The sequence below is a fragment of the Somniosus microcephalus genome, chromosome 23 (genome assembly GCF_052327205.1).
Source record: "Somniosus microcephalus isolate GS21.2 chromosome 23, FLI_Smic_1.0, whole genome shotgun sequence".
NCBI classification, from domain to species: Eukaryota; Metazoa; Chordata; class Chondrichthyes; order Squaliformes; family Somniosidae; genus Somniosus; species Somniosus microcephalus.
The window spans coordinates 15862865-15880843 of NC_141009.1; the positions used below are offsets into that span (position 1 = coordinate 15862865).

The 17979-nt window shown below is 41.7% G+C and overlaps 1 protein-coding gene across 4 annotated transcripts in view; it reads right to left on the minus strand.

Annotated features, from left to right (window-relative positions):
• Nucleotides 1-17979, minus strand: part of gpr107 (G protein-coupled receptor 107) — a 131388-nt gene that overhangs the window by 113135 nt on the left and 274 nt on the right. For all 4 annotated transcript variants that reach the window (XR_015073336.1, XM_085965459.1, XM_085965460.1 and 1 more), the window contains exons 2-10: nucleotides 10953-11075; nucleotides 7648-7698; nucleotides 6034-6122; nucleotides 5780-5937; nucleotides 4617-4654; nucleotides 3785-3838; nucleotides 3568-3678; nucleotides 1866-1999; nucleotides 53-128 (exon numbers count right to left, since the gene is read on the minus strand). Coding sequence is in view for 3 of the 4 variants with exons in the window: in XM_085965459.1 (XP_085821585.1) it covers nucleotides 53-128; nucleotides 1866-1999; nucleotides 3568-3678; nucleotides 3785-3838; nucleotides 4617-4654; nucleotides 5780-5937; nucleotides 6034-6122; nucleotides 7648-7698; nucleotides 10953-11075 (834 nt within the window). In the remaining variant the exon portion in view is untranslated. The remainder of the gene's footprint in view (nucleotides 1-52; nucleotides 129-1865; nucleotides 2000-3567; nucleotides 3679-3784; nucleotides 3839-4616; nucleotides 4655-5779; nucleotides 5938-6033; nucleotides 6123-7647; nucleotides 7699-10952; nucleotides 11076-17979) is intronic.

Below are 17979 nucleotides of genomic sequence, written 5' to 3' on the forward strand. Positions count from 1 at the left end.
ATGGTCATCATTCCTCTAATAAAAATGTTGAAATGATAGGCGGGTCACTTACAGCGTGGAAAACCAGAGAAAGGGATTTGGTGAATGCAAGCGCCCCCATCAGCCAATGGATCTTAAACACATCATTGCTAAAGAAAGAGAGTGCAAGTGGTAAGCATGCGGTTCACATTTCCCATTTTAGTACATGATGGATTGAAATTTAAAGTCAAGCCTCAATCATTACATTTTCACTTTACCTGTATATAGGAGTGTATGCAGCAAGTGAGAATCAGTTGCAATACTGGCTTCTGCTTTCATTTTCCCACTTTTTATTACTTCAAACCACTCTCGATTTCTGATCTACAGTGGCCTTACTGTTAAGTATTTGTGGGCAAAATGTCCCTGCCTCAATCCATATTTAATTCGGAATTTTTTTTCTTTTAATATTTATTCCCTTCTCATGTTCCCTTCCTGTCCTGAAGACGCTAATTCCTTGCAGAGGTATGATTCCACTGGTGCAAACTGCCCTCAACCACTGGGTGGACCTGGACAGTGCGTGTTGATATGCGATTCAAACACGGGAGCATCAGCGCCAAGCCTGACCCTGTCACAAGCACCGTACCGCAGGAATCGATAATCAGTAACCAGCAGTGAAAATCCTGACTGAGTTTTCTTCTCCTTCGTCCAGGAAGCTGGTGCGAAATATAGCATCCCTACTGGCAGCAAAGCAAAATTATCCAACCCAGATCAAGGATCCAGTGTGGAAATGTCCTGGTCTGTGTGGTTCAGCACAGGATCATTGTGTATTTACCCACTGAACCATCAGGAAGCCAGACAACAACATGTTTAATAATGCTAGTTAAATGCAGAACTGCAACAGAGGAAGCTAATGTAATTATGTAATTGGGTCACAGTATTTGAATGTGAAAGATCAGCGAGGTGTTGTAATTATGGCTCTTGCCTGAATCCAGACTTATCTTTAAATGGTCTTTTATATATGTTAAATTAAACTAATATGAAACAGTCCTGGGAGCCAGGCACATTACCAGGATCCCCCACAACTAAAAACAAACCACAGTGTTGGATATTTTCATGTGAACCTGACAACTAATTTAGAGAAGATAAAAGCTAAAAACTTGGTGCTATCACTTGCATTTCAGTAAATTCTATACATGAATTTATTGTGCTCTGACCACTTGAATTGTGAAAACCATCGAGTGATTCAAGTTTGCTAGGACAAAATCTTATTGTGTGTCTGCAGAAGGCGCTTAGAGCTGTGTAACAACAGGATGAAGAACGAGTGATTACAAGTCTGCCATTAGCAATGGTAACAATGGGAGCAATTTGAGCTGATGAACTATTAACAATGCACATTGGTTTAATTCGGATTATTTTTATAGTTTGTTGATCTCAATATGCTAGATAAGCCCAGCAATAACACTAAAACTGCAGCTAGTTATCACCAGTGCCTAAATAACTCAAATTCTGTTTTTACTGCGAGGTTCCGGGATGAGTATTGTGTTTTGGATCACATTCCACAACTCTATTCATTTATACATAAGAACTGCAATCCAGTGGCCTTGATTATCACTTTAACAATCAGAAACTCTCCTCCTCTCCACCCCAGCAACACCTACAGTCAGAGTGTTAAGAGTTCCTTGTACATTAGATAAATATACCAAACATACTTATGCTAATTTCAAAACAGAATGATATATTCAACATGTACAAAATCGAACACTGAAATTGGGTCTAAAATGTTATAGATGGCTAAACTGCTGAAATTCTACAGCAGTATTCCAACCCTGGAATTTGCTACGTAAAATTCATGTGTACTTGCACAGTGTAGACCCTGCCCTGCAATGTAATAAGTAATTGCACAGTACCTGCGTTTCCGGAGAATGTAAACCCAGACAACTCCAGCCAGGAAGAAGAACAAAGCCATGAAGATGTAGAGTTTGGGGAGCGGGATCTCTCCTGCAGACAAATAGCTGCCAGGGTTGTGTTCCACTATTGTAATCTGTAAAAAAAAAAAAAAACCACAGGTCAGAACTTAGAGATAGCAAAATACTATACCACTTGTTTCCTTTTTCGCCCTTCTCCAAACATGATGCAAAACCTATCGGAGACAATTAGGGAGCGAGTCCATAACAGTCCAAATCGCACAAGGCCTAAAGGGTTCAGTGGGACAAACTGGTCTTTTCTGGTTCAATAATTGCTGCAGCAGTAAATTTCCCACCGAAGAGGTCCTCAGTAAACTGAACCGCTTCCGATGAAAGGAGCCCACATAGAGGTGCACTGTTAGTTTTGCTAATTTCCACTTTCTAATTGACCTCACCCTTCTCCTGCCAAGTATTGTGACTTGGACTCTCAGTCAACCATCCTCAACTTAGACAAACTGCAACACCTCTGCAGACACCATTAGTACCATTTGGTGTTCTGCTTGTATCTCCTTCAACCCTCTTCTTCACCACTTAAGTATGGACTCACTGTACTGGTTCCTAAGAATCAGCGTTATCTCCAGTAATAGAAGGTAGTTGGAGGGATATCTGTAATTATTGACATCAGTGACTGCGGTCTTCTGGAATTTGTTCGGCTGTTTGAGGGTGAGCTAAGAGTGCTACCACTAAGCCAAGGCTGACATCTATAAAAAGCACAATATATTATCCTGTTGTTAAGATGGCCCTGTATCTCTCCAATACCACCTGGCCCAGCTGTTGTTAAATAAACACATAGAGGTTAATCAGACTTTAATTGTTATTTAAATGGAGTAACTTTGCAGTACTTTTAACTTTCAAGCTGTGGGTCAATTGCTGGTTTTCTTCAAACAAAAAGATTGTTTTGTATCTGCAGTAAAGTATAACATGTGTGTGATAAATGTTCAATACATGCAACATTTTTAGTTAGATTTTCCTCAAAGTTTATCATTTAAGTTCTGTAGTCTCCAGAGTAGTGTCACACTCAAGAGTAGATAGATTTCTGCAACATCACTTATGAAGTGAAGACAACAGCCTCAATGGCAACTGATGGTTGCTCTATCATTGCAACAAGCATTTCCTTAACGACAGAGAAGGAAAATTCAAAGTGCAGCTCAACAACATTGTTGCATGCAAAGAAAGCCTACTTGGGCAAGATACCAGAGGGTTGGCAGTGCCCTCGAGTCTATATCCCAGCAGAGGAGGGAATGGGAAGTTTTTTTTGTCTAAATGAAAGTAGAAATAATGTTAAATAGAAGAAAATAGCAAATGCTGGAAATCTAACGCAAAAACATAAAATGCTGTAAAAACACAACAGGACAGTCAGCATCTGAAAGATAACATCAAGTTAACATTTCAGGCAAGACCCTTCAAAAGGTCCTGGTGAAAGTTTACACCAGAAACATAAATCTTTTTCCTCTCAGGTGCTGATCAACCTACCATGCATTTTCTGTTTTTGTATTTAATAAATTTAGTTTTAAATTTGTATACAAAAGCTTTCACAATATTATAAAAATGGAGAACAGCACTAAGCCATTATTGACAATTTGCTTAAATGTCCCCAATAGCTCTCTTGCCCCATAAAGAGTAATGAGGTCCTCCTGGTACTCACATCCATATCAAACCGGAAAGACTGTAGAGTTGGCTTTTTGTCAATGTAGCAGTTATGGAAGTACAGACTGTAAAGTCCCTGTTCGTCCTCAGTATTGATAGCAAACGAGAACTGTACGAGAGAAAAACATATCCAGGTTTTCCCAATTAGCCAATGTGAATAAATCTGAGCAGACATTATCTAAAGCGTAAAGGACCAACTCCTAGATCCTACTTACTGTGAATGAATAGGATTCATTGTTTTTCTGCAGTGAAATAGTTCTGGTTTGATCCTAGAAGAAAAAGAATGAGTTATTGTTTTGCTGCTGTTTTTTCATTAATGTCCAGGCCCTCTCTCGGCGCCACCAATCCTCTGAAGTCAGTGACATATTTTGCAGCAGTCGCTCTCCAGTACCTCACTCAAGTTACATAGAAACATAGAAGATAGGAGCAGGAGTAGGCCATTTGGCCCTTCGAGCCTGCTCCGCCATTCAACGAGATCATGGCTGATCATCCAAACCCTAACACCCAGTCCCTACACCAACAGCCATCCCACCCAAGCCCTATCCCCGTAACCCTGTAACCCCACATATTTAATCCCCCCTAACACTAAGGGCCAATTTTTTATCATGGCCAATCAACCTAACCCGCACATCTTTGGTTGTACGAACCTGGACAGTGAGCATCAATTTTTATATCCACCATGCTCCCTCCTCCCGCTCACCCAATCTCTCGATCCCATGCACAATCCCGAACCATAAAGTCTGGGAAGTATTGTGTGTCTGGCATTAGGCGATTATAATAATATCCCTTTATTTTGGCTGCTCTCCCTTCTCCAAGAGGTGATGCATGATAGAAGTGTCAGGCAACTATTTCCCCTCGACAATGTGTAAGTTCTGGACCAGCTGTAATGTCCGACCACAGCACATCACCAACATATAAACCTCTATCTAACATTTACGTTACGCAGTTTCCAAAGAAAAAGACCAGGCCTTCATCATTAAAGGACAGTAGAAGAAAAAGACTTGAATTTATGGCAGTCGAAATAAAAAAAACAGTATAATTACCAACCTTTACTTCAGCAGCATTTGTCACAGATTTTGAGTTTGCTGTGAAGGGAAAATAAATATGTTTCTTTAGCACAAAGTGGCATGTGGTAATGAACAGTTTTTATTATCAGTTTGTTCTGCGTTTTTTCTCAAACCTTCATCCAGGTTTTGAGCCCAGCTTTTCAATAAAACGGGAACTTGACTTATTAAAACTCCCAGGCAGTATACTCAAAGCACTGGATTCTAATGGTACTGTGCAGAATCAGAGCTGTGCCAATCCAGAGTACCAAAAAGCAAATGAAATTGGAAATATTAAGCAGCCAAAATTTGCTTTTAATTTATCCTCCCCAATTTAAAAAAGGGCCTTGCCAATATCCAAGGTTATCAACGAGAAACTGACCTTGGACGTTTCAATTTCCCCATCTCTCTCCACATGTTCCACTTCCAGTCACACACTGAGCATCACATCTAAGGAATTTGTTAATAGATGTGGCTAAGCAAAATGGCTACATGTGGACCTGCTCAAAAGCTCCACTCTCTCTGGTGGGCCTCATCACTAACTAACTAGGCACACCCTACTTGAACAGGTGAAATATTGCCCTCAAGGTTAGAGATGTGCTAAACCCCAGGGACTGATCAAATTATCCCGACCTGAAACAGTGCGCAGTTCCCATCATGCACACAACCATACTGACAGCCCTAAATGTGCATATGTATTTTGCTTTATTCTCTTTTAAAGAAAATATAAAAGGGTGCACAGTTGAGAATTTAAGTGTACAACAATGCCATCAGTGTTCAGCTCTGGGAATTGCAAGTTATTTTGTCATACTTGGCAATAGTTAACCTCAATTTTATCAATCCATTAAAGACACTTAATGAGGAATGAGAAAAGACCATTTGGCCAGGAAAATCGCTCCCTCTAATAGTGATCCCCATCATGGCATCCCCAGAAACCCTAGTGGTTCTTCCCAAACTTGCAGGCTCTTAAGCCCTTTACCATCCCCCCGCTTGGGAGGTGGGGGCAAGCAGACGACCTGCATCACTTCTTTTTCAGGGCCCCTCTCCAAGTAATTACTAGACAGTGCTCGAGTACATCTTGGGGTGACGGGATTAAAAACCTTCCTTCTTGCCTACCTTTACCAACCACTGGAGGGGCCAAAAAAACAACATGCTTCAATTTCTTACCTTTCTGCCCTTCTGCAGGATGGTCCACTGTTACATTCACCTTCTTGGGCTCTGTCTCTTTCTTCGATTCACTGCTTTTGTCCTCTGTTGGTTGGCTTCCTGCACTCCCACCATCACTGACCAGTGGCTGATTGTTGCCCGACGTCTGAACTCGAACTCTGGGAACCAATAATAGATGTAAGTGGAACACCAAGGAACTGAGCTGCCACTGGCTGTAGATTCCAATGGAAGATCATTTTTTGTTGCGCACTCACCGTTGATTTTGAAAGTCAAAAATGAAAAGTGTGACAGGTACACTAATGGGAGGCTTTTTCTTCAAAAAGCAAAAATCAACATCTTCTTCCTATTAATAAAAAAAAAAATCACCATAGCATAAAAAAAATTGTCTTTACATGGGTTATTGAACACAGGTAGAATTATCTGCAATCCTGGGAAACACTCATTGCATTCACCAAAGTGCTCCTTCTGGGGTCAGTTTTCTGCAGGTTGAAATACTTCACCTACACTTGCACCGAGTCTGACATGCGATTCATGCAGAACTCAAGCAGGAATCTGACCGCGCAGCGTACCTCACTGGAATGTTAACTGTATTAATTCGGTACCAACTGTCGGAAGGAAACGGATTCATAGACCACCGATTTGGACAGGATGAACTTCCGATTAGGCTGGTCTCACGAAGTTGTGGGGTGAGGGGAATTAAGGAAATCAGCTTGGACCAGTCTCAAAGCAATGAGACGGCCTAGAATCCAAAAGAAACATTTTAAAAGACTTGCACCTGTTAGGTTTTGCATGATTCTCAAATGTCTCAAAGCACTTTGTACAAATTACGAGTCACTGTTGTTATTTGGGAAAACATGGCAGCCATTTGTGCACAGCAAGATTCCACAAACAGCAATGAAATACACAACCAGTTAATCTGTTTAGTGGTGTTGATTTAAGAGTTGAATGTTCACCAGGACACAGGGAGAACTCTCTGCTCTTCTTTGAATAGTTCCACAGATCTTGGATGTTTACTTGAAGACCAGACAGCTGCGGCCACTGTTTAACATCTAATCCAAAGGTCAGCAGCCCTGACAAAAAAATGACTCCCTCAGTACTACATCATAGTGTCAGCCTAGACTGACTGCTCAAGTCCTGGATTGGGGCTTGAACACAAAACCTTCTAAAATCAGAGGAGACTTAGGCAAACAGACAGTACATTGGCAATATCATTCAGAAGGCACAAAATTGGCAAGCACGGAGAATGATCATAAAGATGGCGAGAGTAGGGCATGGAAAAGCTCACAGAGGACTGTCCTTCTGAAGCGGGGGGGGGGGGCGGGGGGAGAAAAGATGTATTGTTGGGGTTTGGATTCATGTAAGGGGCAAGTCGGATTTTCTTTTTCCACAGATGTCGCGGGGAAATGATGTACCGATCGCAAAAGGTTTTAATCATAAGTAGCCCATTCAAATATTTGTGGCATGTGACTCCAAACCTCTACTCCAAAAAATACACCCCGCCCCTCGTGGGTAAAGGCGCGGTCTATGCTGATTTGGACGATGTCAGCCAAAGACGCAGCTAGGGTGCTGCGCGTGGCTTCAGTGTCCTTGGCCTGAGGGAGGAGAATATCCATGTGAAATTCCTGCTACTGCTAAATAACCAGTGAACCCTGGCGAAGAGTGCACATCGGGTGAGGACAGGAGGAAGCTCTGCTGTGGTGCCTTCCAAAGTCCAATGATCTGCTTACTCTCACCAAGATCACGCAGCAAGAATGGCCATTTGGGCAAGGTACTAGGGACTTGATGATGTTCATGGAACTGTACAAAAAAAAGACGGAGAAACAAGAGTTAATTGCAAATTCCATCCCAAAAGCTGGTCGCTGACTTACCAGATAGGATGAGAACCCATCATTCTTGGTTCTGTCCAAACTGAGCCCCAGCTGAGATAAAATGTGAAGAAAAGGAATATGTTAGTAGGTTATAGTTAAAGAAAGAAAAATGCGCATTTATACAGTGACTTGCACACCTAAGGACATCGCAAAGCGCTTCACAGCCAATGGATTACTTTTGAAGTATAGGCACGGTTACGTAGACAAATGCCAACAGCCCATTCACACACAGCAAGGTCCTACAAAAAGCAATGAGATCAATGTCCAGTTGATCTGTTTTGGTCTTGGTTAAGGGATACATTTTGGCTGGTACACCCAACAACTTAACATTTATATACTGCCTTTAATGTAGGAAAGCTCCCAAGGGAAAAAAAACCCAGAGAACTCCCCAAATCCTTTTCCCAATAGTGCCATGGAATTTCTTTTTATATATGTTCACCTGACCAGGGAGTTGAGGCCTCAGTTTAACATCTCAAAGTTAGAAAGATTCCCCATTTCAATTAACATCATTTGAACAATCTGGAACTCATCGATGGTGCACATATATTTTTGGATACAAATGCAAGTTCTTTCTTTTATTGCCATATCAGAAAAATTCTACGAGCAAATATTTGCAAAGCTCAAACACCTTAAATGCAAGGTCTTTTCAGTAGCTTCAACAGTGTACAGGCCTGTCTAGTGGATATTGCTACTCATTCCCTTTGCAAGAATAGTAGAGGTTTCGAGGAGCAGAAGTATTGGGCTGCGGCACTGCAGCCGTTGATGATGGATCAAATATTCTTTTCAATATTGAAGATAATCGAATGGGTTCTGTAGCTCTTCTGGTGGCAGGTTTGGTAAAGAGAGCACGTAACAGCCATGCAAATCAAGATTCACATTCAATTCCCAGTGCTGGCTTAAGCAATCTTAGTTTTGGTGGCAATGCGGGGTGGTGCAAGTGGCCGAGCTAAGAAATTAGAACAGCGGCCAGTATTCCCACTCCTGGTCACATCCCTTCGCGGAAAGTGCACCCGTGTGCAAATCAGGCGAGGACACAAGCGGGTTCGGTTGTGATGTCTCCCATAGGCGAACAGCTTGGCAACATTTGCAATAAGAGGTCATAAATGAAGAACGACCTTCAGAACGTACCAGCACCCATGGGCCGAATCGTAGCATGAATCAGATTGTTCAGGAGAGTAGGGGAGAAAATTGAGGGGGAAATATGCTGCAATGGAGGAACAATTAGCAGCTCTGGGGTCTACATACTATTGTTTTCTTAGGGCTGAAGTCCAATTACTTATCACAGAATATTTTTTGTCTGCTCCAGTTATCTCAAGACACAGACATGCTGGGACATGGATGACAAGGTAATTAGGGATGATGAAGGCTAATCAGCCCATCTTAGTACATCCATCCAGAAAGGTCTGACATTCCCCCATCACAGCATTTAATTGGTTCTTAAATTATTCCCAGGTTTCCACCTCCATGACTATCTGGAAGTCCATGCCATAGGTTTAATCGCTGTGTGAAGAACTTCCTGATATCAGTACAGGAAACTGTGTGTTATCTGGAGGCTAAATGTCCAGCAAGCTCGAGCCACCGGCAAAAATCAGGAGCCGTTTTGTTAGGTTTTTTTTCCTTCTCGTGGCTTTTTTTTCCCCCAACAGTCAGGCTCTGCAAAGTCTCTCTGAAGCTGTTGCTAAGCGACAGAGATGCTTCCAAGGTACGGCCGACTGTTTAGAAGCTGTTGCTGAGCAAGTGTTTGTTGCCAGATATGGCGTATGCTTCAACATTAACGCTGGTTTGTCCGGCAGTTTTGAGGGAACGGCAACAGCTCCAGCTCGGTCCCGTCGGTGCCGGATAGCACAAAGTTTCCTGTAGTAACTTCAGCTTTTACTACTTTGAACCTCTGTCCACTTGTTCTACACTCAGAATTTAAAGTAATATTCTGGATTTACCTTTTTCATTGTGTTTACTGTCTATATATCTCTCTGTGGAAGATCCACGCGGATATCTCTTTTCCAGGCTGAAAACCTCAAGTTCCTGCAATCTCCCCTTGTGGCTTAGATCTTTGACACTAGGGACCAGCCTTGTGGTCCTTTGCTGCACTGCCTCCAACACCTGAATGCCCCCCTTATGTCTCAGTGACCAGGACTGGACACGTTACTCAAGCTGCAGCCTGACCAGGACTTGCTCGGACTTGTATTCTACTGTTTTGCTATGTAGTTCAACATTCTCTCAGCTTTGTTGATTGCTGTTCTGCATTAGTTGGGCATGTTGGGCAGGAGTTTCTGCTCGGTTGCACTGCTTTTTTCAGCGCAATTCGCTCGAAATCGGCCAAACCAGTGTAAAAAAAAACGAGGAATTTCAAGTGCGAAACATTCATCACAAATTGAGTTTCCGCGATCTTTTGCGCTACTTTAAAAGACATCGCGCTAAAAGCCAGCCCCACCCACAAAATTGGTCATGCCCCCAGATCGAATGAATCACCATGGTGAGTTTCCGCTAATTGTGCCCATTTGCGGGCCTTCGCGGAGGCTCTAAAAATTAAGCTTTTTATTGGCACAAGGGCACTAATAGGCACCTTTTTAAAAGCTTTTGAATATATTTTTTTAATTTACTAAGAAACTGACCAATGTAATGAGTAGATGGCTCTGTATAATTTTTTTAAGTCATTTTCAGTTATTTAAAAATCGGGTTAATCACAGTTGGTGGACTAGACACGCTGATTAAAAATATTTATTTTTTGTGATATCCCATTTTGAAATTGGGACCTTTGTGGTCGAAATGGCAGAAGACAAGGCAGTGCATTTCACAGCAGTGACATCAGGTACAGTTAGTATTACAACAATCAATACAAAAAATTCGTATCAATGTCACAGATTCAAGATCAGTCAGCAATACGATAAAACTACTGGAGATTGCTGCTGCAAAAGGTCTTGATGTACCAACAATGGAGACGCCGGCATTTTACACATCTCAGTGTCAACAGTGGAACCCGAGTACGCAATGATTGCTCTCAACATACAGCATCGTTAATGCAACAACCATCCCATCTCTACATAATAGCGCAAAGAATCCTAAACTCTCAACAAAAGCAACTAACTTTTCTTTTAGAACAAAGGCACCAGGGTTTGTTGCAAGAAAAACACACATCGGGATAGTGGTAGATTACACAGAATAAACCAATCATCATTGCGGCTGAAATAACCCACACCTGATCCAGCCCACACCAGGGGACTGTTTTCCTCTCCATAAACCATTTCTACCTGATAAATGTTCCTACAAGGGAGTGAAAATTACTTGATGAAAAATATTGAGCTTACCGCAGAGCTGTCGATAGCTTTGAAGTCAACACCCTTTGGAGTCAAACTGGTCATTTCCACAGTCATATTTCCATTCTTGAAGAAACCAAATGTGTTTAAATGGACCTTTTGCCTAATGTCATCCTGTAAAAAGAAACAGCCATGTTGTAATTGAAAGCAATATTTTCCCAGATTAGAAGACAGAATTAACGACTGAGGACAGAGGGAAGTCTTTTGGCCCATTGAGCCTGTGCCAGCTCTTTGAAAGAGCTCGCTACTTAATCCCATTCCTCTAGCCTTTCCCCCTACTGCTATACATAGGGTATACAGCACAGAAACAGGCCATTCGGCCCAACCAGTCCATGCTGGATCCACTATCTTTAAAAGCTTGCTGTAGGGCAGTTCACATCCTAACATCCCCCACATAAAAAAAATTCTCCCAACCCCTCCCTTCCTTTTAATGATGACCTTAAATTTTCTCTGCAGTACCCAGCTGCCAACTCGTGGAAATAGTTTTGCCCAATCCAATTTATTTTATGAAAACCTCATAATTTTGAATACCTCTATCAGATCTCCTCTAAACCTTCTTTGTTCTAAAGAAAATAGTCTCAGTTGCTCTAGTCCCTCCTTATAACTAAAGCTTTGCATCCCTTCTACATCCTCTATGTATCTTCCTAAAGTAAGGTGCCCAAAAGGAACACAATATTTTAACTGTGGCCTAATCAATCTTTTGTATAGGTTTGGCATTCCCTCTTTGCTCTTGTACTCTATACAAAACCTAGAATCTCATGTTTTTTTTTTTATTTTTTTAAAAACACAGCTTTATCAACTTACCTGCCACTTTTAATGATCTGCGTATCGGCACCTCCAAGTCGCTCAGTACCTCTGCTCCTTTTAAAGTTTCCCCATTTAGTGTAGATGTCCTTTCCTTATTCTTCCTCATGAAATATATTCACTCAATTCTCCAGAATAAATTTAACCTGACATCTAACTGCTCAATCTACCAATTACCCTAGCAATAACCCTGGGGAAAACACTGTTTATATCCCGCCAGTCTAAAAAACATCCATTAACAACTACATTCTGTTTTCCATCTTTTACCCAACATCCTGTCCGTGATGCCACACTCACTTAATATTTCCACCGTAGATGACATTTCTTTTTCGTGAGCACCCACAAGAAAATACCCCAAAAAGCTCTGGGATAATGAAATGTTCTGAAATTTTGCTATAAGTAGCTCCATTTGGTTGAAACTCATCAGCCTGTAAGCAGTGCTGGTTTGGTGAAGCCTTGTAACTCATTTCCATGGTAGATGCACACATTCTGCCGACGACGTCATCTTGGTCATGGGCTATTAACAAAGCATCATATCTCTTCCACTACCTGCTTGAATCCGTAACTAATCAGATACCACCATACCTGCAGCAATGCTCTTAATGAACAGAGACCTGAGCCTGAATCATGCTCTCAGCTAACATTTGCACTTAGCTTATCCACTCATCCAAGTTAAGGAGGAAAATATGACTGAAGGAATGGAAATTTGATCAGTGAAGGCTGAGGTACCGCCCCTCACTGCTTGAACACCTCTCCCATTAGTCTAATTGAAAAGTAGTGTTATGGAGTTTTTGTGGATGGAACTACAGTTGTCTCGGTCCACTAAAGACAGTATGACTACAGTCAACTACTAAGGTAACAATTATTTTGCAGGGTGGGTGGCAAGCAATTGGGAGCTACAGAGAAGGTGCCCCTGAACCCAAAAGCTCTTGGTTGAGAGAGCAATTCAAGAATGGTGACAAGGTTTTCAATAATCTAATGGTGGGCATGTGAAATTTCCATATTATTCCGATTGAACTGTGAAAAACTCAACTGCACAAATACAGAGTTGTATCCTTCCAGACATGGGATGCATCTGGAGAGAGCATTTATAGCTGTATAACACGAGGGTGAAGTACTGGTGGTTACAAGTCTATGGAAGCTGTGTGAGGTAACTAAGATCATAATACAACATCTAAAAAGTGTGTATTAGCTTACGGTTTATTTTTGCCAGAAGCATATTGGTACACTATCTGCACTACAGAGCATTTATTAATTTGCAGAGCCAAGCTTCATAGTGCAGGAGACCAAGGTTGAAAACAGCAAAATGCAAAATTGGGTGAATCAGGAAATACTCACGGGGTCACAAACCTTGAGTTTTAGAAGTCAGGAGATTGTAGAAAAGAGAAAGAGAAAGAGAAAGAGAAGCAAGGAGTTCCATACCTTTGAACCCCAAGTAAAGAATGAGTTGAAGTGGGACTGCGGCAAGTCTCTATTTCAACATGCACAGTTGTCCAGTGGCTATTCAACAACATGGAACGTTGCAGCGGAGCTCAATCCAGTCCTGACCTGACATCCCCACATGTACACTTCCAGCAGGATTCACAGATAGACTCCCAAGTTCTAAACTATCCTCAACAAGTTATGCTCAAGTGGCGCTGCAACAGTGCAAGTCGGAGGAAATATTGCCAGCTGCAGAGTTTGCCCGACTGTTCCGGGACACTGCCTGAAAATACCTGTCCCCAAAGGGCAGCAATACCCTTTAAAACAAGACTGTCAATATTTTCAGACTCAAAGAGTAAGATAATGACCGCTGGAAAGAACACATTCAGTATGGAGGCAGGCAGCAAGCTGCTTAACACACTGAAGATCAATCAGACCTGAAGGGCTGCATCCAGATAGGGCTCATCCACCATTTGCCGCCAACAGACATTCGACACAGAAGACAAGATGCGGGCCCAACAATGATTACACCATTTCATCAGTACACATGAATTCTATTCTCTTTCACAGCCCATCTCAGTAACTCATCCCAGCCAGTTTCAGTGATATCAGCACTCACTGTTCACACAATGACATCAAAGATGGCCACAGCAATAGTTAAAAAAAAACATAAGTTAATATTTTTGAGATTCCCTCTTCAACTCTTCCACAAAAAAAAAAATCACTTTTAAATCCCCAGACTGCATTTTCAAAGTCTACTCATCACCTACCACGGTAGCGACTAAAAGCTGCAGTGGAGGCTCACAGCCAATTACAAGATGCTGGATAAGCGCGGCTCTCACCAGTATGACGAGGTTTAAGAATGCGTTCCAGGTGGAACTGTCTGAAGATACTTTAGTCCTGAGTTTAGTCCTGTGGAGTCAAAATCTAATCAGAATTAACAACTGCACTTGAAACTCCATTCAGGAGAAGCAAATAGAGGATACAATGAATCAGTTTACTGGCACTACCAAATAACAGCTGGCACCACGACAACTGCAAAACAACCACACTCCCGCTGAAATGCAATGCTGGACTAATACCACAACACCTCGCAAAGCCCCTTCTTCACCCATCCCAAATTACCGCCCCCCCCCCCCCGCCTCTCCCAAATGCCATAATTTATGTTGGGGAATGTTTCCGGGGTCACTGATGACCCTCTCATTCCACGCCAAGGCGATTATTCTTCATGTGTGAGGTCAGAGAGCAGCTCTTGGCGACTAATTCAGACCTGGTGGACATCACAACGAAGCATGATCTTGGCCTCACTATTCTTTCAGCACGATATGCAGTTACAGGGCAGAAAGACATGTTGCCTAACTTGTCACTTCCCAATTCTTGCCCTCCAGTTGGTTAACATGCCCACATGTCCATCCTCCACTTATTATTTACTAAGTTATTATTGTTCAAATGCTTCATGAACTTTTACTTATAATTCAATGATTACACTTACTGTTCCAGAGGGGAGAAGTGGATAAACCAGGTAACAGCAAATGAATTAGTCTATCACCAGTGAGAGTAGGCTTCTGGAAGCCATAATACAGGATATAATTAATACATATTTAGAAAGACAAGAGTTAATTAATGTCAGCCAACATGGATTTTGACAAATCTTATATTAGTATTAACTGGTGTAGGTTGTGTATATGGATTTTGAAAAGACACCTGATAAGAAGCCACACAAGAGGCTTGTTGGTAAAATTAAGGCACCCAGTGTTTAAAGAATTGTAGCCGCATAGACAGGGAGAGGAGGACAAGAGAGTTGTGGTTAGTGTAACATTTTTGAACTGAAGGGATTTAAATAGTGGTGACCCCCAAGGGTCAATGTTGGCTCAGAAATGAGCTAGACTCTGGTATAGTGGTACAATATCAAATTTTACAGATGACACAAAAATAGGGAGGAATCTATAATAGTTTTAAAAAGGAGGTGGATAAATATTTGAAATAAAAAAAGTTATGGGAATGAGACTAAGTAGCTAGCTTTTTCCAGAGAGCCAGCACAGACTCAATGGGCCGAATGACCTCCTTAAATTTACTGATTCATCAAATTCATCAACTGGTCTATCTACTTTAGAGCAACGTGGACTTAAATGTGACTTGACAGAGGTCTATAAAATAATTAAACAGCTGGAAAGTGTCCCTATTGATAGATTGTACCAGTTTAACAGACTGGGGACGACCAGGTGACACGAGTTTCAACTATGCAAGTGTAGGAATAGACCAGATGTTGAGTGGCTCCTTTCTTCCTTTCCCAGAGAGTAGTGAGCCTCTGGAATACATTGCCCGCTGGTGTGGTGGGTGCTGATTCTCTGTGCATTCAAGAGGGAGCTGGACCGGTTCTTGACTGGGGCAGAGATCGCAACATATAGACGGCAAGAGTCTTTATACATAACACTTGGCCCATGTGATCTCTTTGACTGGTTTTGATCACCTGAGGGGGTCAGAGAGGAATTTCCCAGAGTATTTTATCCCTTATTGACCCTGGGCTTTTTCCTCTAGTTTTTTGCCTTTCCTAGGAATTTACACAGCTATGGGAGTGGGTGGGAGGAGGGAAGAAGTATTTAGTCATGATGGTCTGGCCATCATGGTGTGGGGCAGGCTTGAAGGACCAACTGGTCTTATCCTGCCTGTCAACTTTGTATGTTCACAAGTATTTGTGCAATAAAAATCTCTATTGATGTGGTAACACTTGAAATGCCTCTCACTTTGTAGTGAACTTCAAACAGAAGGAGTTGTAGTTCTGTAATAGTCCTGAGCTATTTTATGTCTTCTTCTAAAATTATTTAAAGATTTTTTTGTGGTCAGTTTGATTTTCATCAGACATAATCCAACTTCAAAAGGTTTCCTCCCAGAAAAATTCTTAGCAAAATCAGATGAAGATACATAATGACATCCCTGAAATACCCTGCATCTTTTATTTACACGCAGATTAAAGGACTAATCAGAGCACAGCTGTGCTTCCTCCCCTTAAAATATTTGTACAGGGTAACCAGTGATGTTGGACGACAATGAGTCACTATCAAGGAGCAGCAAACAGACAATGAGGGGGCAGCTGACAAAGTAAATATAACACAAGTCAACACTTGAAACTCAAAATTTTACATGTCTTATACGCCCATCTCACCCATCCTCGCTGATCTACTTCGCTCCCAATCCCTCAAATTTAAAATTTTCATTGTTGTGTTTCAAACCCTCCATAGCCTCACCCCTCCCCAGTCCCTACAACTCCTGATTTTATTCCCCCAACTCCAGCCTCTTATGCATTCCCCACTGGCAGCTGTGCTTTCAGCTGCCAAGTTTCACTCTCTGGAAATTTGTCCCCGAAGACCCTTCACTTCTCTCTCCCCTCATTTACAGTCCTTCTTAAACTCCACCTCTTTGAGCTAACTTTTAGTCACCCTTTATCATCATTTTTGGTTCATCTAATGTTTTTCCCTCACACCTCTGCTAAGCGCCATCAGACTTCTATTTTGTTAAAGGTGCTATACAAACGCAATTTGTTTTTCCTCTGATACTCTTAAGTTCGTCATTTTAAATTGCTCCCTCACTACCACTAACAGTTAAAAAACCTTTAACCACCAGTTCTTCACACTAGCAATTTACAATTCAAAATGCTTCCTCCAGTCAAAAAACAAGTTTGGTAGGGCAAACCTGTACTGATGGCAGTTCTTCAGTTTAAGCTGATATAATACAATAAAAAACTTCATTCCCCCATTAATTTCAAGGGCAAAAAAATTACCCACTGCATCTGTGAAAATTGTGTACAGCCATCATTAAGTTGACTCGAGGATTGCAGTCAAATGTAAGTGTTTTTGTTATTTATTGTGTGTGAATCAGGCACTGACTTAATCAAATGTTTAGCAAGTCAGTTTTTTTTGGAGAATGCAAAGTTAAAATGCATTACTTTTTCCCTGGTGGTATCATGTACAATGATGTGACTTACTTCTTTCCATCAAAATACTTGCTAAATACTTTTCATGAACATAGTAATGCCTATTTATCTCAGGATAAACGTTAGCAGTTTTTAAAAATTCATCATATTGTATATAAACATCAGCTTTGACACCAAATCTGAAAAGAACAAGGTTGCATGTGTGCAAGGACCCGAGTGAGAAATATGACAGTTCACCATGACTAGGGGTCTTAGTACAATCCGTTTTTGAGAACTGCCGATTTTGAAGGATTTTATTTACCCAGAGTCAGCACATTAGGTAAATGTTATTAATGAGGTCATCAAGAACAAACCAGACTGCAAAGCCATTTGGACATGTGTCATGTTTTAATATATACACACATCATTCATGCTGGAAGTGTGCATGTTTGAGTATCGGGTGAAGACAGGATCGGCTTGACTGGCTTACGCTGGCACTCGCTGTTTTGGCTCACAGATGACGAATGGCCACGCGGCAAGGATGACTAAACCGCAGCAAGAGCTCGCACCTTCAGGAGAGGTGGGAGAAACTTAACAACAAAAGTGACACTGATAAAAACAGAGCCAATTATTAAACTGAATATTTAAGTTATATTCTAACAAGAGGTGGCAGGTCTCCCACAGGGCGCTTTTTGAAAGGCGGTGAAGTGACTCCGACCAGCTGTTAGACCCCGTAGAAAAACGGTTGTAAACCAGCAAAAGGCCGGACCCCCCGACCAGGGTGAACTGTCTAGATGATGAACGGTCATCGAGCCGAAACGTTAACTCTGTTTCTCTCTCCACAGAGGCTGCCTGACTCGCTTAGTATTTCCAACATTTTCT